General features: G+C 50.4%; 2 protein-coding genes across 3 annotated transcripts in view; both read left to right on the top strand.

The window, feature by feature from the left end:
- The window catches only part of polr3f (polymerase (RNA) III (DNA directed) polypeptide F), a 3690-nt gene extending 1756 nt beyond the window's left edge, over positions 1 to 1934 (top strand). Inside the window, exons 4-8 of the mRNA XM_053419654.1 lie at positions 4 to 71; positions 145 to 257; positions 358 to 501; positions 1359 to 1466; positions 1571 to 1934. Coding sequence (XP_053275629.1) covers positions 4 to 71; positions 145 to 257; positions 358 to 501; positions 1359 to 1466; positions 1571 to 1840 — 703 coding nt within the window. The 3' untranslated portion in view covers positions 1841 to 1934. The remainder of the gene's footprint in view (positions 1 to 3; positions 72 to 144; positions 258 to 357; positions 502 to 1358; positions 1467 to 1570) is intronic.
- Positions 1935 to 2918: 984 nt separating this feature from the next.
- LOC128437028 (spectrin beta chain, non-erythrocytic 1) lies at positions 2919 to 25943 on the top strand. Of its 2 annotated transcripts, XM_053419006.1 has the most exons (36): positions 2919 to 3039; positions 6898 to 7107; positions 9567 to 9718; positions 10182 to 10355; positions 11309 to 11400; positions 11911 to 11991; positions 12104 to 12219; positions 12544 to 12656; positions 12751 to 12938; positions 13141 to 13258; positions 13413 to 13571; positions 13708 to 14010; positions 14108 to 14261; positions 14447 to 15317; positions 15398 to 15535; positions 15672 to 16428; positions 16731 to 16933; positions 17234 to 17324; positions 17404 to 17550; positions 17910 to 18173; positions 18324 to 18548; positions 18745 to 18834; positions 19419 to 19697; positions 19783 to 19913; positions 20750 to 20954; positions 21160 to 21534; positions 21891 to 22135; positions 22213 to 22351; positions 22636 to 22720; positions 22824 to 23020; positions 23396 to 23502; positions 23585 to 23633; positions 23843 to 24057; positions 24147 to 24320; positions 24512 to 24554; positions 24628 to 25943. In XM_053419006.1, the coding sequence occupies exons 2-36, from the start codon at positions 6951 to 6953 to the stop codon at positions 24829 to 24831; spliced, it is 7041 nt and encodes a 2346-aa protein (XP_053274981.1). In that variant the 5' UTR covers positions 2919 to 3039; positions 6898 to 6950; the 3' UTR covers positions 24832 to 25943. The 2 variants fall into 2 exon arrangements, with proteins under 2 accessions (XP_053274981.1, XP_053274982.1); XM_053419007.1 differs by lacking the exons at positions 2919 to 3039; positions 6898 to 7107 and adding an exon at positions 7129 to 8448.
- Positions 25944 to 26248: the final 305 nt, after the last annotated feature.

Genomic DNA, 26248 nt, shown 5'->3' with positions numbered 1-26248 from the left:
CAGGAAGATGAAAGGTTCCGACAACCAGGAGAAGTTGGTTTATCAGGTCATCGAGGACGCAGGAAACAAAGGTTCGATGCCGCTCAGGTTTCTGCTTTGTCCACTTGTCATGTGTGTTTGTGACGAGTGTGTTTGCTGCTGCAGGAATCTGGAGCCGAGACATTCGCTTCAAGAGCAACCTTCCTCTGACGGAGGTCAACAAGATCCTGAAGAACCTGGAGAGCAAGAAACTGATCAAAGCTGTGAAGTCTGTGGCTGTGAGTTCAGTGATCTGCCGTCAGTTCCTGGTCTGATCAGTCATGTGACCGCCGGGGGAGATGCCATGTTTCTGCTCATCCTGTGTGTTTGTGGCTGCAGGCGTCGAAGAAGAAGGTGTACATGCTCTACAACCTGCAGCCGGACCGCTCGGTGACGGGGGGGGCCTGGTACAGCGACCAGGACTTTGAGTCTGAGTTTGTTGAAGTTCTCAACCAGCAGTGTTTCAAGTTCCTACAGAGCAAGGTATAACCACTTTACTGTAAGAGACGCTCCCCTCCTCAGAGTCGCTCTGATAAGGATTGATTGATTCAAAACAACATGAACCAGCAGAGATCAGTGAAACTCAGAGAAGCTGCAAGAAGCAACAGAGATGAACTTTTAAATGATGTTTAAATTCCAGCAGAAAGAAAATGAAAAAACCCTGAAAACAATAAATTGATGAATGCATTACCGAAGTGGGTGCAGACAGAAAATGACCTGATGTATTTCAGCCATAATATCAGCTGTTTAGATTCTCTTAATGAAAAGGAAAGGAGCTTCAATGCTTCCTAACTTATCTCCTCCATCAAACGAAACATCAGACCATCTTTTAGGAAAGGAAAGAAGTAAATGGCGTCCCACAATTCATTGCGGCAGCCACAGTTACAGCTACACAACTTCGTAGTTGCACCTGGAAACACCCACATAGATATAAAACAACAGAAGAGCTGTTTTATCTTCATGATCCAGATGTTAATCATCACAAGATCGTCTGATGTCTTCTCTGTCACATCTGTTCAGTCGATAGTCACAAGTGATGGAGTCAGATTTTCTCTACACAGTGGTTCTCCTTTCCTAACTCCTTTCCTTAGTCCTTTCCTAACTTGTTACGACTTCTCCTTCACCTATTTCCTTTGACCCTGTGATGTATTCCACCGGGGTCAAGGAATAGTGGTTAGGAAAATAGATTATTTTGACCTTCTGAACATGTGTGTGTGTGTGTGTGTGTGTGTGTGTGTGTGTGTGTGTGTGTGTGTGTGTGTGTGTGTGTGTGTGTGTGTGTGTGTGTGTGTGTGTGTGTGTGTGTGTGTGTGTGTGTGTGTGTGTGTGTGTCTGTGCAGGCGGAAGCAGCGAGGGACAGTAAACAGAGTCCGATGGTTCAGAGGAACTCCTCCTTCGCCACTTCACATGAAGTCTGGAAATACATCTGTGAGCTGGGAATCAGCAAGGTGATGTTTATAGCGCCGCCCCTCTTGTGACATCACATACCTCAGTGTTTACTGTCTGGGTGGGCGGGGGGGAGACATTGAGTTTGATTGACGGGTGTCTACAGGTGGATCTGTCCATGGACGACATCGAGACCATCCTGAACACGCTGATCTACGACGGGAAGGTGGAGATGACCGTGGTCGCGGCCAAGGAGGGGACGGTGGGCAGCGTGGACGGACAGATGAAGCTGTTCCGTGGGGTCAACCCGGTCCTCCAGCCCACCGGCCTGGTGAAGACGCCCTGTGGACTCTGCCCGGTGTTTGACGACTGTCAGGAAGGAGGAGAGATCTCCCCGTCCAACTGCATCTACATGACCGAGTGGCTGGACTTCTGACAGCCGCTCCTCTCCCAGAGGAACCACTCACTTTATTTAGATCCGCTCCGTTTTCTATTTTTCACAAAGCGTAATAAATCTGTAAATGTTGAAACAGCGTTGAGTTTATATTTCACAGCTTCACATCTGGATCCAGAAGAGTCAACCAAAAACTTAAATAATTGGAAATGGACGTGACTGAGCCTAAGAAAATCTCTATCGCCCCCTGGTGTCTGGCTGCAGTATAGGTCATAAACCCGGCCTCCTCCATGGTAGCAGATGGGACATGGACCGAACTAACAAATTAAAGTAGACGATAAATAAACGTTTGTCAGAGATGGTTTCTGTCATTCCAGGTGGTTCTCTCTTCAGTTATATAAGGTCATTTCTATACAGTCACTTTGTTTAAAATCCATGTTTTGGACGATGTCCTCCTCAGACACGTGAAGATGTCTTCGAGGTTGAGCTGTGACTTGAAGGCAACCAATCACAGCGCAGAGTGAGTGTTTCCCATCAGGCTGTAATGGTCTGAGCGCTGACATCAGCAGGGATCACGTTACACAGCAGCCGCCATCTTTAATGTTTTCATATCGACCAGTCTAAGAGCAGAACCCCCCCCCCCCCCCCCCCCCACCACTTTAGGTTCTCTTTGTTCTTCATCATGTTCCTGGTCACTGAGTCATCATTACCCATGAGCCTCGGTGGCAGTGAAGGTTGTTTACAGTCGTAGTTTCTCCTCATTGTTATCGGCTCCACATCCATTAGGGTCATTAATTATTCATTAGCATCGACCCAAAGCCTGTATGACATCACTTCCTGTGGACATTCACACGTAACAACACAACTTTAAAACGTTTTGACTGAACCCAGTGAAACCAGAGCTGATTGGTTCATCTGTTAATGAGAGGGAGGGGCTCTTCTGATTGGCCGCTGCTTCGTTAACACCTATACACTGGATCCTGGTCTCAGAGGATGAACCGGACCCGGGTCGGACTGGGTCAGACCGGATGTGAGACCGGATGTGTGGCCTGGTCCGAGCTCCACTGATGCAGCGCTCAGTGTGCTGAAGCAGGAGGAGGGGGCAGTGCGGATTCTTTCCCATCATCCCTTGCGGCAGCAGCAGCGGCTCCTCCTGTCTGTCCGTCGGTCGCTGCGTCCTCTGCGTCCGACTCCTCTTCATCTCCGCTCGACCCCGGAGCCTCGGCTGGATCCTGAAGCAGGTCAGTTCCCCCTGGTTCTACTGGTTCTACTGGTTCTGCTGCTTCTACTGGTTCTGTTCCGCGGCTGTGATTGGAGCAGGGACCGACTCCCGGAGCCGCCGCTAACTTTACGATTGGAGGGCGGAGATTTCATCCGCTCGGACTCCCTGAGTCCCCGGAGCCCCGCGGGCCCCCGCAGGCCCCCGCAGGCCCCCGCAGGCCCGACTCGGTCCACAGTCTGTGGCCGAGCCGCGGAGCCTCTGAGCCCGCATGTCCGCGGCCGGTCCCCGCCCCGCTGCTGCCATTAGTGTCGGTGAGGATGGAGAATAACGGTGCGACACGAACAACAGGCGTGGCAGAGTGTGTGTCTGCGAGTGTGTCTGTTTGTTTGTGTGTGTGTGTGTGTGTGTGTGTGTGTCTGATTGTGTCTGTTTCTGTCTGTTTGTGTGTCTCTATGACTGTGTGTGCTTGTGTGTGTCTGTTTGTGTGTGTGTCTGATTGGGTTTGTTTGTTTGTGTGTGTGTGTGTGTGTGTGTGTGTCTGATTGTGTCTGTTTCTGTCTGTTTGTGTGTGTCTCTATGACTGTGTGGGCTTGTGTGTGTCTGTTTGTGTGTGTGTCTGATTGGGTCTGTTTATGTGTCAGTTTCTGTCAGTTTATGTGTGTGTGTGTGTCTGTGTGTGTGTGTGTGTGTAGACAGCGGCACACTGAGCGGGATGTGTCCGTCCTGCAGCTGCTCGTCTCTGGTCTCTCTGAGGTCTCTGTCTGTCCCTGTCTCTCTCTCTCTCTCTCTCTCTCTCTCTCTCTGTCTCCGTCTCTCTCTCTCTCTCTGTCTCCCTCTCTGTCTCCGTCTCTCTCTCTCTCTCTCTGTCTCTGTCTCTGTCTCCCTCTCTGTCTCCGTCTCTCTCTCTCTCTCTCTCTCTCTCTCTCTCTCTCTGTCTCCGTCTCTGTTGTGAGGAACCGTTCTAACGTTTTAATGAACGTTCTAAACCTTGACTAATTCCTGGAGAGCAGATTCTCATGGTTCCCTGAAGGTTCCTGTGCTGGACCGAACCTGAGGTTCTCCTCAGAACGTTCCTTTGAGGTCTATTGTTCGACTTGTTATCTGATGATATTAAAACAGCTTTGTTCTAAACACTTGTGATAGATAATAATGAGATAATGTGTGTTTGTTTTCCTCATGTTCCTTTAAGGTTCTCGGTTTCTTTGACAGAACTTCAGCCTGTTTGAAAACGTACCATTGGTCACGTTCTCCAACGGTTCCACATGAAGCCTTCACAGATGCTGTGGGGATGTTATGGTTCCCTGAGAGAACGTTCTGATCATGTGAACAGAACATTGTTTGAAACCCAGCAGCAGGCCCGTATGTTGGAGAACCCTCCAGAGAACCCTCCAGAGAACACACAGAGATCTTCTGAAAAGGTTTCTCTACATTCAGGAGAAAGCTAATGATGTTTTGATCTAAAGGTTCTGCTCTGGTTCCACACGTAGCACCCACTGAGCACGTTCTGTGAAGCCTCTGCAGAACGTTGTCTCTGTGCAGAAACCTCCAGGAAGTGTTAGCTGCAGGTTCTCCTGAGGAGACGCTGGAGAACCCATTAGTGTTGATGTAACAGGAAGTGGAGTGAATCAATGAACCTGGAGCATTAGAGGAACATTAGAGAGAGGAACATTAGAGAGAGGAGTGGATCGGGTTTCTGATGATGTTTAAAACGTCTCATGTTCACATCGTCCTTCAGTGTTCAAGAGTGTGTGAGCGCGTAAACAACATGCAACACAACATGGGAAGAGTAAACAACAACAACACCACCAGTGTCCTCAGCTCTGTCCGACTAACGCTTGTTTCCAGTCGTGTTAAACATGGACGAGTCAGACTGAAGAGAGATGATGTCTTCTTCTTCTTTTCCTTCTTCTCCTTCTTCTCCTTCTTCTTCTCCTTCTTCTTCTTCTTCTTCTCCTTCTTCTTCTTCTTCTCCTCCTTCTCCTTCTTCTTCTTCTTCTTCTTCTCCTTCTTCTTCTCCTTCTCCCTCTTCTTCTTCTCCTCCTTCTCCTTCTTCTTCTCCTCCTTCTTCTTCTTCTTCTCCTCCTCCTCCTTCTTCTTCTTCGTTTGCTTTATTGTCGGATGGCCACCAGCGTCACCGTGCACCTCCCAAGTTGCTCAAGTGTTTTTAATGTAGCACATCAACATGAGCTTCATGAACAACAAATACACAACAGAGTGAACGTTAAAAAGATCAAAGTCAACGTGTGACTCAGCAGAAACGTGTTTGTTCTGATCAGAGATGAAGCTGATGAAGGGTGGGGTCAGATAACTGTGTGTGTGTGTGTGTGTGTGTGTGTGTGTGTGTGTGTGTGTGTGTGTGTGTGTGTGTGTGTGTGTGTGTGTGTGTGTGTGTGTGTGTGTGTGTGTGTGTGTGTGTGTGTGTGTGTGTGTGTGTGTGTGTGTGTGTGTGTGTGTGTGTGTGTTAATCTAATAACTCTGCTCTGCTGAGCTCATTCTTCTTCTCTGTCCTCACGTGGTTTGTTTCCTGTCTCAATCTGCTGCTCTGTGTCTGAACACATTCATCTGGGTTGATTAGTCTGAAATACAGATTCTCTCTATTTTCACTTTGAGTCCTTAACACACCTGAGTGTGACATCACTTCCTGATGATGTCATCCACTGGGAAATCAGAGAAATTAGAGCGAGCAGAACTTCATGGAGATACGTGTCCTTCAGTATCACAGTCAGTTCAACTAGTGTGTGTGTGTGTGTGTGTGTGTGTGTGTGTGTGTGTGTGTGTGTGTGGCAGGTGTCCTCACAGACGTGTGTTGTTCCCTCAGCTGTGACTGTCAGGCTGGGAGGAATGTTCGAAGGTATTTCAGTCATTTGTTCAGCAGCTGCAAACAGTTGTTCTGTGTCACAGCCTGAGCCCCGTCCTTCTCATTAGCTTGTCTAATAACATGAACACAATGTTATCTTTGTATCTTTGTTCAAAAATATAACATCATAAATTACTTTAATAAATTAATTTAGTCTAATATAAATATAGAGACGCTTAGATGCTAAACTAGGCTCACTCAAGACTTTTACTGTTTAATTAGTGTTTTTTTTATAACCGTGAGGTGGAGTCAGTCCCCCCCCCCTCAGCTGTCCGGACATACATGATCTTACACAAACCCAGAGGGAGAGGGTGTGGGGGGCGGGGGCACTAGAGAGAGAACCTGTCGTAGCTTCAGTCATAAAATCTCAAAAGGTTTAGTTTGTCCAGTCTGGGCTTCTGTAGAAAACACTGTCAGACTAAGTCGTAGTATTTAGTTGCTGTACCTCTGTGACCTCTGACCTCTGTCCTCCTGAGACGCTGCTGCTGTCCACTCTCAGACGGCTCCATATTCATCATCTAGCAGAGGATTCTGGGAAGTCCTGTCCATTAATGGACTGTGTCCCTCAGGACGTCTTATGAGTGCAGTAATGGCTCCTGCTGCTGCTCAGTCCAATAACTCTGATATGATTGAACTTCACTTCCTGAAAGTCATCAGTCGAAATACTACATTACCCATGAGCCTCTGCTGCTGTTGATCCAAATTTAAAGCCCCTTGATCAAACATTTTCCAAAAATGTGCCATCGTGAAAAGAACTGAATTATCACGAAGGTTTTCACACATATATGAATGAATGCAAACCAATGAACAAATACACAACCATACACATGTGGACCCACAACACCCAGAGCTGTCAGAGCTGTTGTGTCCAGCAGGAGGAGCTCTGAGCCTCAAAATAAAATGATGTTTAGTTTCAGCTCAAGTCGATTTTTATTAGATCAAAGTTAATTGAACCTCTTTTAGACTTTTATCCTTAGGTCTAGTTCCCCCTCCGTTAACTTCCTGTCTGTGCTCTCGCAGGTCTCGGCCTGTAGCCTTCGATGTGGACGTGTCCTCGTTGACCTTGAGGCGTCATGATGACCACGGTGGCCGCCGAGTTCGACCACCTGGAGCTGCAGCAGCAGTACAGCAGCAGCAACGACACGGTCAACAACCGGTGGGAGGACGACTGGGACAATGAGAACAGCTCGGCCCGGCTGTTCGAGCGCTCCCGCATCAAGGCGCTCGCAGGTAGGAACCGCTCCGCCTGATTGGCTCCAGGCTGTGATGTCATACCTCTGCAGCTGAATGTTCAATGTTTCTGAATGTTTGATCCACACACTGTAAAAAAGAGGAACGACAATGAAGCCGAAACATCGCCCCCTGGTGTCTGGCTGCTGTGCAGGTCACAAACTCCGCCTCCTCCAAGTTAGCAGATGGGACAAGGACCACACAAATAAATCAGTGTAGACGTTAAATACATTACACACAAGATTTTACACTTTGAAGGAAGTGTGCGTGTGCGTGTGCGTGTGTGTTTTACAGGATGTTTGTTTGTCTGGAATGTGAATGAACAATAGAGGGAAACTCCCCCTCCCCTTCACACCCTTAGTGACATCATTGTCAAGCTGCAAAGTCATTGGTGGATTTGTGTGTTTCCCCTCCTCAACACACACACATACACACACACACACTCTCTACACTGTAAAAAAAAAGTTATATTATAACAGTGTTATATTTAATTACATTTAACAGAAATTGAAAAAAAGAACACTTTCAAAATAAAACAAATTAAAACATAAATATAAGTCGAAGCAGTGTTTAATCCTTAGCTATGATGTCATGATGATGTCACAGTCTGATCTTGAATTACATCCACAGGACCACCCCTTTAATTTTGTTCTCAATTATTTTTAACAGTGTATTTTTACAGAGAAGGGGGGGGGCTTTCCCTCTTTGTATGCAGTGGGCGGGGCTTGTGTGTGTGGAGTGTGTGCGTTCTGGAGGGAATCAGTGAAATCCGTCAGCAGCAACAAAAACGAACAGCAGAAGAAGAATGAGCGGCTGAAGCTGCTGATGCTGGGCAGGGCTGGACACACACATCAGACACACACACATCAGACACACACATATCAGACACACACACCTCAGACACACACACATCAGACACACTCGCTGCGCTCGGCGTCACTCTGACCTCTGGACTCTTTTCTCTCACCTCCTGAAACACCAGGATGTGTTGTTCTCTGTGAATCTTTTTGGATTTCCAGATTCTTTTCAGCTGTTTTTGTTTGTTTCAAATCAGATGAACTTTTTATTTTAAGAGGAAAGTTTGAACTTTATGAAGAATTGTCTTTGTTTCCATGAGACTGAAACTCTTTGATCTGATCTGAGGACGTCCCCTTGTCAGTTGGATTTATCTTTATCTGGAGTTTTGTCTCTACACATAGAAATACACACAGACACACACAGACACACAAACGCTGGTTGTGGATATTTGGGCGGTGATGGAGGAGGAGTGGGCGTCGTTGGAGTCGGCTCAGCAGCAGCTCAACTACAATCAGCTGGAGGGACGATTCAAACAGCTGCAAGGTGAGAAGACGAGTCAGATCCGCCAGGGGTCAAAGGTCAGAGGTCCATCGTGCCCCCCCCCGAGACAAATCTGAGGGTTTATAAGATAGTTGGTGTGTGTGTGAGAGAGAGAGAGGGACAGTGTGTGCACGGCCTGCATCAGTTTTAATTGATGGTGGCGCCAGAGGAAAAGTGTTTTTCTAGTTCATCCCGAGAGGAACATGAACGCTGCTGATGGCGTCTCTCATCTGAAGCTGTGTCATGTGACCTGTGAAGTCTGAGGCTGGCGAGAATCGTCTTCTTCTCCAGATCTGACCCACGTTCTCAAACGTGTCAGGAGGCCTGTGGCGCCGCTCGCGTCAAAGCAACGTGAACCTGGTGGATTTGTGTGATCAGGGTTTGAAGTGCTGCAGGTTCTGGTCCATGATGTAACTGAGCCGGGGCCCTGGAACCTGGTGAGGTCCAAGCTGATCCCAGGGGCCTCTTCGCCACCTGGTTAATACATGGTTTTTAGATGAGTTTTATCAAAAGAGGGACCAAGCTTTTAATTTTGTATCAACTTCCTGTGTGGTGTGTAGCGGGAGGTGGAAATCTGGTTGATCAACAATCAATGTGTATTCTGTCAATGGGCGGAGCCTAGTTTGACCTGGAGGTGACGAACAGGAAGTAAGATTCATGCATTAAAAGTACGTAAATATGAAAGTGTTGCTCAGGTTGCGTCCGACTATGGGGAGTGGCTGCTGATTGGATCTCTGGACGAAGGAAACGCTTTACGCCTCACATCCTGTTTCCTCTGGGTCAAAGGTCAAACACCAGAATAACTCTTAAAGAAACAGAGAGACAGAAATATGAATCAGATCACATTGTTTTAATTATTTATATTTATAAGCATGTGGTTAAAGCTGATGATCGACACACGACTGATAAAGATGTCGTGTGTGTTTCAGGAAATCCTGTAAAGTGATAAAATGTTTAGTGAAAAAGCAAAAACTGTCTTTACTGAGTGTGTGTGTGTGTGTGTGTGTGTGTGTGTGTGTGTGTGTGTGTGTGTGTGTGTGTGTGTGTGTGTGTGTGTGTGTGTGTGTGTGTGTGTGTGTGTGTGTGTGTGTGTGTGTGTGTGTGTGTGTGTGTGTGTGCAGATGAGCGGGAGGCGGTGCAGAAGAAGACCTTCACTAAATGGGTGAACTCTCACTTGTCCAGAGTCTCGTGCAGAATCACTGATCTTTACATGGATCTGAGAGACGGACGAATGCTCATCAAACTACTGGAGGTTCTGTCCGGAGAGAGACTGGTGAGACACAAACAATCAGTACACACACACACCTGCCAGGTGAAACACACAACAGACACACACTAGGCGTGGTCTCAGCTCTGAACCAGTCTTCTACTTCCTGTTGTCTGTGTTTGGCACATGGAGACGGAGGAGTCGTTGACCATGTGACTGTTCACTCCACTTCCTGTGTAATCAAACATTTACTGATTAGAGTTATAAGAAATCAGGAAGAAGAAGAACGTCTTGATCGCCCCCTGGTGTCTGGCTGAAGTATAGGTCATAGACCCTCCTCCTCCATGTTAGCAGATGGGACTACAGACGTAGACAAGATGGTTTCTGTCATTTCAGGTCGTTTTTATCTCGCTGATGTTAGTTCAAGTGTTTCTGATCAGTTTGAATTATTCATTTGATGATACAAAACGTTCTGAGACGTCATGATTGACAGCTGAGCCTGACTCCTGATTGGTCGTCCTCTCTCCAGCCGAAGCCGACCAAAGGCCGGATGCGTATCCATTGTCTGGAGAACGTGGACAAAGCGCTGCAGTTCCTGAAGGAGCAGCGGGTTCACCTGGAGAACATGGGGTGTCACGACATCGTGGACGGAAACCACCGCCTGACGCTCGGCCTCATCTGGACTATCATCCTCCGCTTCCAGGTAGGAGGGGCGGGTGGGGGGGGGGGGTCTCTAGCAGGTCACACCTCCTGATGTGATGCAGTCGTATCACATCCGTTAAAAATGAGGTTAGCTCTCCGGACTCCGCCCTGTTCTGACATCATTAGACAATTAACCAATCAAACAAGTCTAATTCCAGTACAGTCATTTTTTATAGTGTAAACAGGCGCCAGGCCTCCTGGAGGACTGTGATCGCTGTGATTGGTCGAGCTCCTCTGTCAGTTATTTACCTGCAGGGTAAAGTCCACCATTCATGTTCTACTGACACCACACTGTCGTCATGGAGACGCAGAGCAGGGAGATCCTGGATCAGCCTTTGACCCGCTCCTGTCTAACATGGCTCCGAGCCAATCAGCTGCCAGTCGCCAATAAATCCTCCAATCAGAGCTTGAGACCTCACTGTGTCTTCATGGCAACATCAAGAGGTGGAGGTGTGACAGGTGGAGGTGTGACAGGTGTGACAGGTGGAGGTGTGACAGGTGGAGGTTTGACAGGTGGAGGTGTGACAGGTGTGACAGGTGGAGGTTTGACAGGTGGAGGTTTGACAGGTGGAGGTGTGACAGGTGGAGGTGTGACAGGTGTGACAGGTGGAGGTGTGACAGGTGGAGGTTTGACAGGTGGAGGTTTGACAGGTGTGACAGGTGGAGGTGTGACAGGTGGAGGTGTGACAGGTGGAGGTTTGACAGGTGGAGGTGTGACAGGTGGAGGTTTGACAGGTGGAGGTGTGACAGGTGTGACAGGTGTGACAGGTGTGACAGGTGTGACAGGTGGAGGTGTGACAGGTGGAGGTGTGACAGGTGGAGGTGTGACAGGTGGAGGTTTGACAGGTGGAGGTGTGACAGGTGTGACAGGTGTGACAGGTGTGACAGGTGGAGGTGTGACAGGTGGAGGTTTGACAGGTGGAGGTTGACAGGTGTGATGTTGTGTCTCTTCAGATCCAGGACATCCGGGTGGAGACTGAAGACAACAAAGAGAAGAGATCAGCTAAAGACGCTCTGCTGCTGTGGTGTCAGATGAAGACTGCAGGGTGAGACAAAATATACACAAAGTACACACACTGTACACAATGTACACACAATTTATACACATTCTGTGTAGTAGCCCGTCACACTAAAGATTTTATAGTGCGACTGATTATTTCTCTTGTTTCTTCTGCGTCAAACATTTAGTTCGTTCATCGCTTCTCTCACCTCCCCTTCGTAAAGAGGGCGGAGCTAACACTCACTCACACAGGCCCCGCCCCCACACACTCACACACCCAGGCCCCGCCCCCACCCCCACACACTCACAGACACAGGCCCCGCCAAATACTGCATTGATTGTGGTTTGTTTTTGTTTTATTTATTCAGGGTATTTTACTATTTTTTATTCTAATTCAAATGTCAGACTGACTATTTGTTTCATATATTGTTTAAGTGTGTGTGTACTGTGTGAGTGTGTGTGAACTGTGTGAGTGTGTGTGTGTGTGTGTGTGTGTGAACCGATGTGATGTCACAGCAGCAGAACGCTGTGACATCATCGTGTTGATTGTCTTCAGGTATCCCAACGTGAACATTCACAACTTCAGCACCAGCTGGAGAGACGGGATGGCCTTCAACGCTCTGATCCACAAACACAGGTGACCTCCTCCTCTTCATCATCCTCATCATCTTCATCATCTTCATCGTCCACTGCTCTGTGTCGTCACCTCGGGTGTTTTTGTTTATAAATGTTTTCTTTTTTTTTTTCAGGCCTGATCTGATCGACTTTGACAAACTGAAAAAGTCCAACGCTCATCACAACCTGCAGAACGCCTTCAACCTGGCAGAGCAGCACCTGGGCCTCACCAGCCTGCTGGACCCCGAGGGTGAGACCCCGCCCACACGAGAACACACCCACACTCACAGAGGCCCCGCCCTTAGCACGAGGACCCACAGGGCCTCCACCCACAAGAGAACACACCCACAGTCACAGAGGCCCCGCCCACATCACGAGGACCCACAGGGCCTCAACCCACAAGAGAACACACCCACAGTCACAGAGACCCCACCCACATACAGAGAGGCACCGCCCACACAAAGAGAGTCCGCCCACATTCAGAAACCCCGCCCATACAACTGTTGTGTGCTAGCAGCGTGAAAGTCACATGTCCCGGTCCGACACACATGAACCAATGATGTTTGGGTTTCAGACATCAGCGTGGACCACCCTGATGAGAAGTCGGTCATCACCTACGTGGTGACGTACTATCACTACTTCTCCAAGATGAAGGCTCTGAAGGTCGAGGGCAAACGCATCGGGAAGGTCAGTGAAAGCACCGTGTGGGGGGGGGGGGGCACAAAGAGACGCCATGCACCTCGTCTCACATGTTCCTGCTCTGTGGTTTCTTCTTCTCCAGGTTCTGGACAACGCCATCGAAACGGAGAAGATGATCGAGAAGTACGAGTCCCTGGCGTCGGACCTGCTGGAGTGGATCGAGCAGACCATCATCATCCTCAACAACAGGAAGTTCGCCAACTCTCTGGTCGGAGTGCAGCAGCAGCTCCAGGCCTTCAACACCTACCGCACCGTGGAGAAACCTCCAAAGTCAGAACCTCTATCTTCACTTGACCTCTGACCCCTGTCCTCTTCCATATCCCCTGTCCAGTCCGCCCATCAAACCCAGTACTGCTGCAGTTAACTGACAGACTTCCTTGTTCAAATCAGTTTGCTATTGTCATGAAAAGGTCCTGTACATCCTGTAACTCCACCTCCTCACTCGCTCCATCCTTCTTCTTCATACCCTCAGGTTCACAGAGAAGGGAAACCTGGAGGTTCTTCTCTTCACCATCCAGAGTAAGATGAGAGCCAACAACCAGAAGGTCTACATGCCCCGAGAGGGAAAACTCATCTCTGACATCAACAAGGTCAGAGCTGCTCTGAGAAACGTCTCAAGAACTTCTAACCAACTGTCTCTATGCACCAGCTGACTGGAGTTCACTGTTCTGATTGATGCAGTCACATGACTGTTCACTGATAACTTTATGAAGAAGCGTTCTGATGTTTGTCGGTGCTCCTCAGGCCTGGGAGCGGCTGGAGAAGGCCGAGCACGAGAGGGAGCTGGCTCTGAGGACGGAGCTGATTCGTCAGGAGAAACTGGAACAACTGGCCCGACGCTTCGACCGCAAGGCGGCCATGAGGGAGACCTGGCTCAGTGAGAACCAGAGGCTGGTGTCACAGGTAAGAGGACACACAGCAGGTGGTCTTCAACTGCAGCTGGAGTCAGACTGCGCCAGGTTCTGTAACGAGGTTATCTTTCAACAAATAACTGTGGGGCCATTTGATAAAGTGACAATGTCTCCTCTTCTCCCTCTAGGACAACTTTGGATTCGACCTCCAGGCTGTGGAGGCGGCCACCAAGAAGCATGAGGCCATTGAGACGGACATCACCGCATACGAGGAGCGTGTCCAGGCTGTGGTGGCCGTGGCGAGGGAGCTGGAGGCGGAGCACTACCACGACATCAAACGCATCACCGCCAGGAAGGACAACGTGATCCGGCTGTGGGAGTATCTGCTGGAGCTGCTGAAGGCCCGCAGACTGCGGCTGGAGATGAACCTGGGTCTGCAGAGAGTCTTCCAGGAGATGCTGTACATCATGGACTGGATGGATGAAATGAAGGTGGAGGATGAGTTCAGACGGGAACCAGGGGAAACCTCTTTGTAACGATCACCTTGAGCGAGGAGCTGATTCCTCTTCTCTTTGTCTTGTTTTCCAGATGCTTCTGCTGTCCCAGGATTATGGGAAGCACCTGCTGGGTGTGGAGGACTTGCTGCAGAAACACGCCCTGGTGGAGGCCGACATCGGGATCCAGGCCGACCGGGTGAAGGCGGTCACCACCAACGCTAACAAGCACTCCGGCAGCGACAGTGGTGAGCAGTGGAAGACACGTCTGTCTTCAGAGAGTTTCTCTAGATTATTATTAAATGACTCAGTTTTCTACTTTGATGAAGCAGTGAATGTCTCTCTCTGTAGTGGATGGTAAAAGGAGTCAACATTTAAAATGATTTCACAGCAGCTATAATGGTGAAGTGATGATACTGGTCTTCCTTTCCAGGCTACAGACCCTGCGACCCTCAGGTCATCCAGGACCGAGTGTCCCACCTGGAGTTCAGCTACCAGGAGCTGATCCAGCTGGCTGCAGAGCGCCGGGCCCAGCTGGAGGAGTCCCGTCGCCTCTGGAAGTTCTACTGGGACATGGCTGAGGAGGAGGGCTGGATCCGTGAGAAGGAGCAGATCCTTTCTTCTCTGGAACATGGCAAGGACCAGACGGGGGCGCTGCGCCTCCTCAGCCAGCAGCGGGCTCTGGAGGATGAGATGACCGGCCGCGCTGGACACCTCCACCACACCATAGCTGAGGGCCAAGCCATGGTCCAGGCCGGTCACTTTGGTGCCACCAGGATTCAGGAGCGTATTGCTGACCTGCAGGCTCAGTGGACGGCACTGGAGCAGCTGGCAGCCGCGAGGAAGACCAGGCTGGAGGAGGCTCTGGCCCTGCACCAGTTCCAGACGGACGCAGATGATGTTGATGCCTGGACGTTAGATGCCTTGCGCATTGTCTCCAGTGGAGAGACGGGCCATGATGAGTTCTCCACCCAGGCACTGGTCAGGAAACACAAGGATGCAGCAGCAGAGGTAGTTAGCTACCGGCCAGTCATCGACCTACTTCACGAGCAGGCAGCCTCCCTGCCCAAAGAGGAGGCGGAGTCAGAGGAGGTGCGTGGTCGGCTGGCCGGCATTGAGGAGCGCTACAAGGAGGTGGCTGAGCTGACTAAGCTGAGGAAGCAGGTGCTGCAGGATGCTCTGGCGCTCTACAAGATGTTCAGTGAGGCCGACGCATGTGAGGTGTGGATCGATGAGAAGGAGCAGTGGCTGAACAGCTTGGAGATCCCTGAAAAACTGGAAGACCTTGAGGTTGTGCAGCACAGGTAGGTCCAGAGGCTCAGCACATCTGTGGTGTCACGTCTTCTTGAGCCAGATCTGTACTCAGGTGGAATGTCCTCTGCAGGTTTGAGAGTCTAGAGCCAGAGATGAACAACCAGGCGTCTCGGGTCGCTGTGGTGAACCAGATCGCCCGGCAGCTGATGCACAATGGTCACCCGAGTGAAAAGGACATCAAGACCCAGCAGGACAAACTGAACAACAGGTACAGGTGTACCACGAAATCACTGTGTTTCATTAATATTAAAACTAAAAAATAAATATGAATCTACAATGTAAACATCCTGAAACTTAGAGCATGGTTGTAGTGTTGGACAGTGACGATCCTCTCCTCTCCTCAGGTGGAGTCAGTTCCGTGACCTGGTGGACCAGAAGAAGGAGTCCCTGAACTCTGCTCTGGGTGTGCAGAACTACCACCTCGACTGCAACGAGACCAAGTCCTGGATCAAAGAGAAGACCAAGGTCATCGAGTCCACCCAGGAGCTGGGCAACGATCTCACTGGTGTCATGGCCCTGCAGCGTAAGCTGACCGGGATGGAGCGGGACCTGGCGGCCATTGAGGACAAACTGGGTGACCTGCGCGGTGAGGCCCAGCGGCTGGCAGAGGAGCACCCCGACCAGGCCAAGGCCATCACAGGCCGTCTGGCTGAGATCAATGCTGTCTGGGAGGAAATGAAGAACACACTGAAGAACCGTGAGGGGTCTTTGGGTGAGGCCCGGAAGCTGCAACAGTTCTTGCGTGAGCTGGACGACTTCCAGTCGTGGCTCTCCCGCACTCAGACCGCCATCGCCTCAGAGGACATGCCCAACACGCTGGCCGAGGCAGAGAAGCTGATGGCTCAGCATGAAGGCATCAAGAACGAGATCCAGAACTATGAGGAGGACTACCAGAAGATGCGGGACATGGGGGAGATGGTGACTCAGGGCCAGACAGACGCTCAGTACATGTTCCTGCGCCAGAGGCTGCAGGCGCTCGACACCGGCTGGAACGAGCTTCACAAAATGTGGGAGAACCGACAGAACCTGCTGTCCCAGTCACATGCTTACCAGCTGTTCCTCCGGGACACGAAGCAGGCCGAGGCCTTCCTCAACAACCAGGTGACCTCTTAGATCCACGTCCTTCACTCATAAACCGGCCTCAACATAGACACCGATCCAACTTCTGGTTCGGATCCTTTGATTTGGTTCAAAATCAAATGTTCCCTCCTTGTCTTCAAATTATTCTTGTAATTTCATTGTCTTCAGAAAACATGAACTCTCAGCATCAGCACATAATGTCAACTTGGTCCACCTGGTGCAGATCTTATCTTATGGATCGGTTGTCCTGATTCAATTCCTGATCCCCAGCAGATGAACCCTTTGGATTTGAGTGACTTCATTATCTGTCCTTCTTCTTACAGGAGTACGTCCTGGCTCACACTGAGATGCCCTCTACTCTGGAAGGAGCCGAGGCCTCCATCAGGAAGCAGGAGGACTTCATGACCACCATGGACGCCAACGAAGACAAGATCAACGGTGTGGTGGAGGCCGGCCGGCGCCTGGCGAGCGACGGGAACATCGATGCTGAACGTATCCAGGAGAGAGTCGCCTCCATTGACGAAAGGTAACCATCATCTCCATTTCACAGCTGAGAGACGTTTAATGAAACAACTGGAAGAAGAAGCTTCAATAAAGACACAACACAAAGTCTGTTGAGTTCTGGAGCTCTCATCAATATCACCTGATCTTCCTCAGCAGATCAGTTTCATTGTAGAGTGTCCATGTTTTCTTAAATGACGTCTTGTGCGTCATATAATCAGATGAAAAACATCTTCTAATGAAGATCATGTGATCCATATCATCTGTGAATAATGAAATCTTCCTCCAATCAGAATCCAGGATCTGAGCTGTTTCTGTGTTTCAGGCATAAGAAGAACAGGGAGGCTGCTGTGGAGCTGCTGATGAGGCTGAAGGACAACAGAGATCTGCAGAAGCTCCTTCAGGACTGTCAGGAGGTCAGTCTCATCTCTACACTCCACACATGCAGAGGATGAACCCTTCAGGTTTCAGTGAACACCTTGTGTTTGTGTGCAGCTGTCTCTGTGGATCAACGAGAAGATGCTCACGGCGCAGGACATGACCTACGACGAGGCCAGGAACCTTCACAGCAAGTGGCTGAAGCACCAGGCCTTCATGGCCGAGCTGCAGTCCAACAAGGAGTGGCTGGACAAGATCCAGAAGGTACTGAGCTTCCGTCCTGTTCTACTCAACCAAACCTGAACTGGATCTGCAGCATCTAGCACATTAGAGTCAACAATAGAGAGAATCCATGACCACTAGGAAACAGTTTAGGTGGAACTGGGACAGTCCACGTTCACCAGTGAAAGGCTCTGGGTCTTTGCTCACCTGTAAGTCCATGAACCACACAGCAGCTGTTCACCCTCCTCTGCTGGTGGCCACAGAAAACACCAGAACTTATCTTTCAAGAAAGTAAAATGTGAATCGATCAGGGTGTCACTGTTTCTATAAATCAAGTTCCAACAAATTCAACACAATTCATTTGAATGTATTCAAACCCCACCGGGCTGGTCTGTGTGCAGGAAGGCATGATGCTGGTGTCAGAGAAACCGGAGACGGAGGCGGTGGTGAAGGAGAAGCTGTCAGCGCTCCACGCCATGTGGGAGGAGCTAGAGTCCACCACGCAGACAAAGGCTCAGTGCCTGTTCGATGCCAACAAGGCCGAGCTGTTCACTCAGAGCTGCACCGACCTGGACAAATGGCTCGTGGGCCTCGAGGGTCAGATCCAGTCTGACGACTACGGCAAAGATCTGACCTCCGTCAACATCCTGCTCAAGAAGCAGCAGGTACAGTTTCCTCACTGGATGATCACTACAAAAAGAAGGATCATTAGTTTTACTTGAGATACTAAAAAGTTATTGTATAAACCTTATTCGACTCGCCCCCTGGTGGAGCTGCAGCAGTAGTACCAGTCTGACTCTGCCCCCCCCCTGCAGATACTGGAGAACCAGGTGGAGGTGCGTCAGAAGGAGGTGGTGGAGCTGCAGAGCCAGGTGAAGGCTCTGGGTCAGGAGGTGAAGGATGCTGATGAGGTGGACGGGCGGAGGCAGCTGGTGGAGAGTAAGTTCCAGGAGCTGCTGGAGCCGCTGAGACGCCGCAGGGACTTCCTGGTGGAATCAAGAGAAGTTCACCAGTTCAACCGAGATGTTGAGGATGAGATCGTACGTAAACCTGAACCCGACTCGACCCACGTCTGGTCCATTGATTTGTTAATAAATGAGTAACAAAATAAAAGTGTTATTTAAAAGATGAGGTTTCACTTTCAACACATCTTGTTGACACTTTGGAGAACACCATCAGCTGCACTGTGTTCTCACCAGCAGGAGTTCACACTGATGTTGATGGTTTGTCTTCCAGCTGTGGGTTCAGGAGCGGATGCCTGTCGCCACGTCCACCGACCACGGACACAACCTGCAGACCGTCCAGCTGCTCATCAAGAAGAACCAGGTGGGAGGACGAGAAGGTCGGGCTGTGTCTCACTGAGGTCACAGGTGTGAGGTCACAGGTGTGAGGTCACAGGTGTGAGGTCACAGTCTTCACCTGAGCTGAGGCGCAGTCAGTTTCTGACTAGAAAACATTTTTAGGATTAAGATCCAAACGAGTCAGAAGACATCCACAGGTAATAAGTAATAAGTAACAGGCAATAATTAAGTGGAAGGAAGATACAAAATATATAGAAATACAGAAACATATGAATGTAATTAAACTATCATATAAAGTGTAAAGACAAGAAGAAATATTTGCAGTGAATGATTTGCACAGTTGAGACTTTTGAGCTTTCATCGTCCGTGTTGATAGAAATTGTCTGACGAGAGTTTACAGACGAAAATCCATTGCACAAGAGAAAGAGGCGTGTCTTCCGGTGTGACATCACTGTGGTCACACGGCTCCTCGTGGATTTGTCATTACGGACGTGAATACGATCACAGAGTTGTTGTTATTCTACATGAACATCACAGAGGAGCACGTATGTAGGAAATATACCCGGTGCAGGAGTTTGTTTTGACCTTTGACCTCTCTCTCACTCTCAGACTCTGCAGAAGGAGATCCAAGGACATCAGCCTCGAATCGATGACATCCTGGAACGCAGTCAGAGCCTCCTCCGCGACGAGTCCTCCAACGACGACCTCATCCGCCGGCGCCTGGCCGAGCTGCAGGAGCTGTGGAGGCAGCACAAGGAGGAGGCGGAGTCCCGACACGGCCGGCTGGAGGAGGCGCACGAGGCCCAGCAGTACTACTTTGACGCTGCGGAGGCCGAGGCGTGGATGAGCGAGCAGGAGCTGTACATGATGTCAGAGGAGAAGGCTAAGGTGGGGGGGGCCGGGCCCTGGATCCTACTCGACGGCTGCGACACGATGACCAGCTCTGACGTCATCGGCTGTTTGTGTGTTTCAGGACGAGCTGAGCGCCGTCACCATGTTGAAGAAGCATCAGATCGTGGAGCTGGCGGTGGAGGACTACGCCGAGACCGTCCACCAGCTGTCCAAGACCAGCCGGGGACTGGTGTCCAACGCACACCCAGAGAGGTACACACACCCAGAGAGGTGCACACACCCAGAGAGGTACACACACCCAGAGAGGTGCACACACCCAGAGAGGTACACACACCCAGAGAGGTACACACACCCAGAGAGGTACACACACCCAGAGGGGTACACACACCCAGAGGGGTACACACACCCAGAGAGGTACGCACACCCGGAGAGGTACGCACACCCGGAGGGGTACGCACACCCAGAGAGGTACACACACCCGGAGAGGTGCACACACCCGGAGAGGTGCACACACCCAGAGAGGTGCACACACCCAGAGAGGTACACACACCCAGAGAGCTACACACACCCAGAGAGGTACAAACACCCAGAGAGGTACACACACCCAGAGAGGTGCACACACCCAGAGGGGTACGCACACCCAGAGAGGTACACACACCCAGAGAGGTTCACACACCCAGAGGGGTACACACACCCAGAGGGGTACACACACCCAGAGAGGTACACACACCCAGAGAGGTTCACACACCCAGAGGGGTACGTACACCCAGAGAGGTACGCACACCCAGAGAGGTACACACACCCAGAGGGGTACACACACCCAGAGAGGTTCACACACCCAGAGAGGTTCACACACCCAGAGAGGTACACACACCCAGAGAGGTACGCACACCTGTGACCTGCTCCAACACCGCAACACACACAATCAATCATCCAGTGCTCACTGTGTGTGTGTGTGTGTGTGTGTGTGTGTGTGTGTGTGTGTGTGTGTGTGTGTGTGTGTGTGTGTGTGTGTGTGTGTGTGTGTGTGTGTGTGTGTGTGTGTGTGTGTGTGTGTGTGTGTGTGTGTGTGTGTGTGTGTGTGTCAGTGAGCGGATCAGCATGCGTCAGTCTCAGGTGGACAAACTGTACGCCGGCCTGAAGGACCTGTCTGAAGAGAGGCGTGGCAAATTGGACGAGAGGCTCCGCCTCTTCCAGTTGAACCGGGAGGTGGACGACCTGGAGCAGTGGGTGGCGGAGCGGGAGGTGGTGGCCGGGTCACATGAGCTGGGACAGGACTACGAACACGTAACTGTACGTTTGATAACTAGTTCTGATTCTAACACGCCTCAGCTCCTGACATAACCAGAAACCATGTGACCAAACCAAGTCATACGTTAAAGAGCGCGAGCTAATGGCTAACCGATGTGTACGATGAATAATATAAGTAGGAGAAGTATTTATACTTTGACCTCCTCTGGTTTCGATCTGACCTTTGACCTCTTTCATGTGTTCTCAGATGTTACAGGAACGTTTCCGTGAGTTTGCCCGTGACACGGGGAACATCGGTCAGGAGCGCGTGGACGCTGTGAACCGCCTGGCGGACGAGCTGATCAACGCCGGGCACGGTGACGCTGCCACGGTGGCGGAGTGGAAGGACGGGCTGAACGAGGCCTGGGCTGACCTGCTGGAGCTCATCGACACCAGGACGCAGATCCTCGCCGCCTCCTTCGAGCTCCACAAGTTCTACAACGACGCCAAGGAGATCCTGGGGCGCATCGTGGACAAGCAGAAGAAGCTTCCGGAGGAGGTGGGACGAGACCAGAACACGGTGGAGACGCTGCAGAGGATGCACACCACCTTCGAACACGACATCCAGGCACTGGGAACACAGGTGAGACCTCAGGCTTTGCCCTCAGTTTATGGGGACATTTTATTTGTGAGCGTGAAGATGAATTTGAATAGAAACTGTCATCAAACCTCATGATTGACATGTGGAGCATCACTGACACAAACATCGCTTAAATGACGGAACTCGTAAAGTTGACGTCATTCAGGTTTTTCAGTTATTTCCTCTGATGAAGAATCTGTCGACAAAGCAGTGGAATTAAGAATGTTAGCGTCATGCTAACGTGGCTGGCTAGCTTCCTAGCTAATGCAAATAAATAAAAACAGACAAGTTTCTCGGGGAAAAATTGATTCAACTAAACTCCCCTGACTTCCTGTGACCTGACCTCTTGACCCCGGCAGGTGAGGACGCTGCAGGACGATGCCGTCCGCCTCCAGTCGGCGTACGCGGGCGACAAAGCGGACGACATCCAGCGCAGGGAGGGCGAGGTGCTGGAGGCCTGGAGGAGTCTGCTGGAGGCGTGTGACGGACGCCGGCTCCGCCTCCTCGACACCGGGGATAAGTTCAGGTTCTTCAGCATGGTCCGAGACCTGATGCTGTGGATGGAGGACGTGATCCGACTCATCGAGGCCCAGGAGAAACCCAGGTACTGCTCAGCCCACACTGAACACCTGTGGTCCAGCAGGGCGGCGCTAGCTGACGCTCTGCGCTCGTGTGTTTCAGAGACGTGTCGTCAGTGGAGCTGCTGATGAACAACCATCAGGGCATCAAGGCCGAGATCGATGCCCGAAACGACAGCTTCACCGCCTGCATCGAGCTGGGGAAGGCCCTGCTGGCCCGGAAGCACTACGCCGCCGAGGAGGTGAGGCATGACGCCCCCTGGTGGTCGAGGGAGTCACGCACACTTAACGTTAAATATTCTGTGAGACGTCGCAGAATTGAAAAGTTTCAATGTTTGAAGTTTACGTTTTTAAAGTAAGAAATGAAAATGTTTTATAATATTTTACTAATTCATTTAGAACATATTTTATCTTTATCACTATAATGATTTCCTGTTACGTCGAGTCTGAATCATGTGATTTTACAAACTGGTTGTTCTCCTCTGTGATTGGACGACAGCAGCAGGTGATGACATGTTTGTTTCAGATCAAAGAGAAGCTGCTGCAGCTGACGGACAAGAGGAAAGAGATGATTGACAAGTGGGAAGATCGATGGGAGTGGCTACGGCTCAGTAAGACTCCGCCTTCTCATAGCTACATGATCAGTTGTCAATTTACGTTTTGCATTGTTCACAAGAAAAACTGCTAACCCCCCCCCCCCCCCCCCCCCCCCAGTCCTGGAGGTGCACCAGTTCTCCCGGGATGCGGGCGTGGCCGAGGCGTGGCTGCTGGGTCAGGAGCCCTACCTGTCGGGCAGGGAGATGGGACAGAGCGTGGACGAGGTGGAGAAGCTCATCAAACGCCACGAGGCCTTCGAGAAGTCGGCCGCCACCTGGGAGGAGAGGTTCTCTGCTCTGGAGCGCCTGACCACGGTAACCGGAGAACCGTCATGTTCTGATGAAGAAGAACTGTTTTCAGATTTACATCCTTGGTTTCTGCTCTTAAACTGACGACGTCTCATTAAGCTGATTTAATTATTATAATATTATTTTAATAACCTGTAATAATAGATATAATGTATATGAATAATCAAAACTCCTCCTTTTAAAAAGCAGACCTGGCAGCTGATTGGTTGTGGATGGTTTCCTGTCATTTCTCTGTCACCAACGTCGTCCAATAATAATCTTTAGAGTTCCAGGAAAATATATAAGTCTTAGTGTATTTTGTCGTCCTGTGGTTGGACGGTGTGAGCGTCACGTGACAGGTGTGGTTCCCTCCAGCCAATCACAGCTGTGCATGTGTTTCAGTTGGAGCTGCTGGAGGTGCGGCGGCAGCAGGAAGAGGAGGAGCTTAGGAGGAAGCCGCCGTCTCCAGAGCCGGAGCTGATCCAACAGGACGAGTCAGAGCAGCACAGGTGAACACTCTGCAGGTGACGAGCAGAGCAGAGCTGTGATTGGTCGGTTCCATATGAACTCTGTGTCTCTTTGTCTCTGCAGCGGCGTCATCGTTCAGAACGGCCTGGTGTCCGACCACGACTCCCCACGGGTCAGTCCCCCCCCCCCGTCAATCAATCACTGTCATAACGATGTCACTCTCAGATAACGAGTAGTGTGTGTCAGACTGGAGGGAGGGAGGGATGGAGGGAGGAAGGAATGGATGGACGGAGGAACAAATGGAGGGATGGAGGGAGGGATGACAGAACTAGTTTATTGTTTATGAAATCGTTGTTATTCACACTCTTTGTCTCGGCTCAGGACGGCGAGGACGCTGGCGACCTGGTGAACGGGGTGGCCGAGCGGAGCTCCAAGGAGCCGAGTCCGACCCCGTCCCCGACCTCCGGCAGGAAGAGCAAGACCAGCCTGTCCTCCACGCTGCCGTCCAAACACCAGGAGGCCCCGCCCTCCCAGCTGGAGGGGCTCCTGCACCGCAAGCACGAGTGGGAGGGCCACAACAAGAAGGCGTCCAACAGGTAACCACAAAGATCCTCCGCCACAGCCGATGTCTCACTCCTCCCGCCGCCGTGATCCACCTGTGACCCCGCTGCTCTCTGATTGGCAGGTCGTGGCACAACGTGTACTGTGTCATCAACAACCAGGAAATCGGTTTCTACAAGGACACCAAGGCGGTGGCTCAGGGCGTCCCGTATCACAACGAGGTTCCCCTCAGCCTGAAGGAGGCCACCTGCGACGTGGCCTCAGAATACAAGAAGAAGAAACATGTCTTCAAACTCAGGTGAGGAGCCGCCATCTTGTTTTCTCACTCATCCGAATAAAGATGGAGAATGAATCAGACAAATGATCTTAACTTCCTGTTTTATAACTGACGGCAAAGAACATGTTGGTTAATAAAGGTAAGAAAAACTGTGATAAGAAGCTTCTTCTTCTTCTTCTTCTTCTTCTTCTTCTTCTTCTTCTTCTTCTCAGAGTGAACGATGGAAATGAGTTTCTGTTTCAAGCCAAAGATGAGGTAAGTTACATTTTCTTCATTTTAGATTCCACGTTGTCTCTGGAAGCTCTGCTCACTGAGCTGTCTCTTCCAGGAGGAGATGAGCACCTGGATCTCGGCCGTCCTGAGCACCAGCGAGGCTCCCGGCAGCCTGCCCGGCACGCCGGCGTCCGGCCGGGCTCAGACGCTGCCGGCCGCCGTCACGCTCACCAACGAGTCGAGTCCCGGGAAGAGAGAGAAGGACAAGGAGAAGGAGAAAGAGAAGCGTTTCAGTCTCTTCAGCAAGAAGAAGCAGTAGAAGAAGAACCGGCAGCACTTTGGTGAAACTCCATCGATCTGAACTCGCGCTCTCATGCTCGTCGTTTTCTCGCTTCTTTAAAAATGAGTAAATTCTCATCATCTGCATCTGGAAACAAAAAGAACTGGAATCTTCTCCCGAGTGCGTCTTCACGTCTTTCAGCTTCAGTTTGTTGTTCTTCAGAAAGTTCTCACAGGATCAAAGGTTTCACCAAAGTGCAACGTTCTGTGTTTGTTTGTTTTCAGTTTATTTCTCATGTTTTTAACTAAAGATCTTTGTTGTGAGGTCATCTGTGATGTCACTGGAGTCAGACTGCGTGGTTCATAGTTACGATGTTGAATGTCAGCGATGAACCGCCCTCGCTCAGCCTCTGTGACATCATCAGGGACCACGCCCATATTTCTTTGTTGTGTTTTTTTTTTGTCCAAATTTTTCTTATTTTTCTACTTTTTGAAAACAGGTCTTCGTTATTTCCTCAATTTTGTGAGGTGTCGTCAAGACAACCTACATTCTTCCCTAGCCAGTGAGAAGTTGGACCAGGAGTGAATTTCATTTTGATTCTTTTGTTTTCTGTCACGCTTTCACCGTTTTCTATTTGTCTTAAGAACAGCCAATCACCTTCCAGGGGGCGTGTGCTGTAGACACTTGCATGCTTCGTCATTCTCAGAGCGTCGGAACTAAAATATCTGGTTTTCTGAATCTTTTTCTTTGGTTTCGATGTTTCTGATGATGAAGATCAACATGTATAATAAACACTAAAGCTTCGATGTTCCATGGTAAACGTGCGTGTGGTGCTGCGGACACCGGGGGGGGGGGGCGGTACAGCGGGGGGGGGTGAGGCTGCTTTGCTTGTAGCTGCTCTTTGATACTCGTGTTGCTCTGTCGCTGCTTGTCTATCGTTCCGAACATGTATGGAAGTTAGCGCCATCTTACTGCACAATCAGAAACTACATGTATATGAATGAAGAAGCTGTTTCAATATTTAAACAGATGTTAGAACATTAAAGCTTTTCTCATGTATGAAACTGCACCTGTAACTTTAAAGCTCTCTCTCTCTTTCTCTCTCTCTCTCTCTGTGCGATGTCATTAAAGCCTTGAAACTTTACACACCAGCTGTTTGTCCTCCGAGTCTGATTCAACCCAGGAGCCCGACACTCCTGTAGGGCCAACACACTCCTTCAGGGGCCAACACACTCCTGTAGGGCCCGACACATTCCTGTAGGGCCCGACACACACCTGTAGGGGCCAACACATTCCTGTAGGGTCCGACACACTCCTGTAGGGCCCGACACACACCTGTAGGGGCCGACACACTCCTGTAGGGTCCGACACACTCCTGTAGGGGCCGACACACACCTGTAGGGTCCTACACACACCTGTAGGGTCCTACACACTCCTGTAGGGCCCGACACACTCC

Source organism: Pleuronectes platessa, chromosome 3 (assembly GCF_947347685.1).
Source record: "Pleuronectes platessa chromosome 3, fPlePla1.1, whole genome shotgun sequence".
Classification (NCBI taxonomy): Eukaryota; Metazoa; Chordata; class Actinopteri; order Pleuronectiformes; family Pleuronectidae; genus Pleuronectes; species Pleuronectes platessa.
Note: the sequence above shows the minus strand (reverse complement) of the source record. Positions and strands in the feature narration are given on the sequence as shown.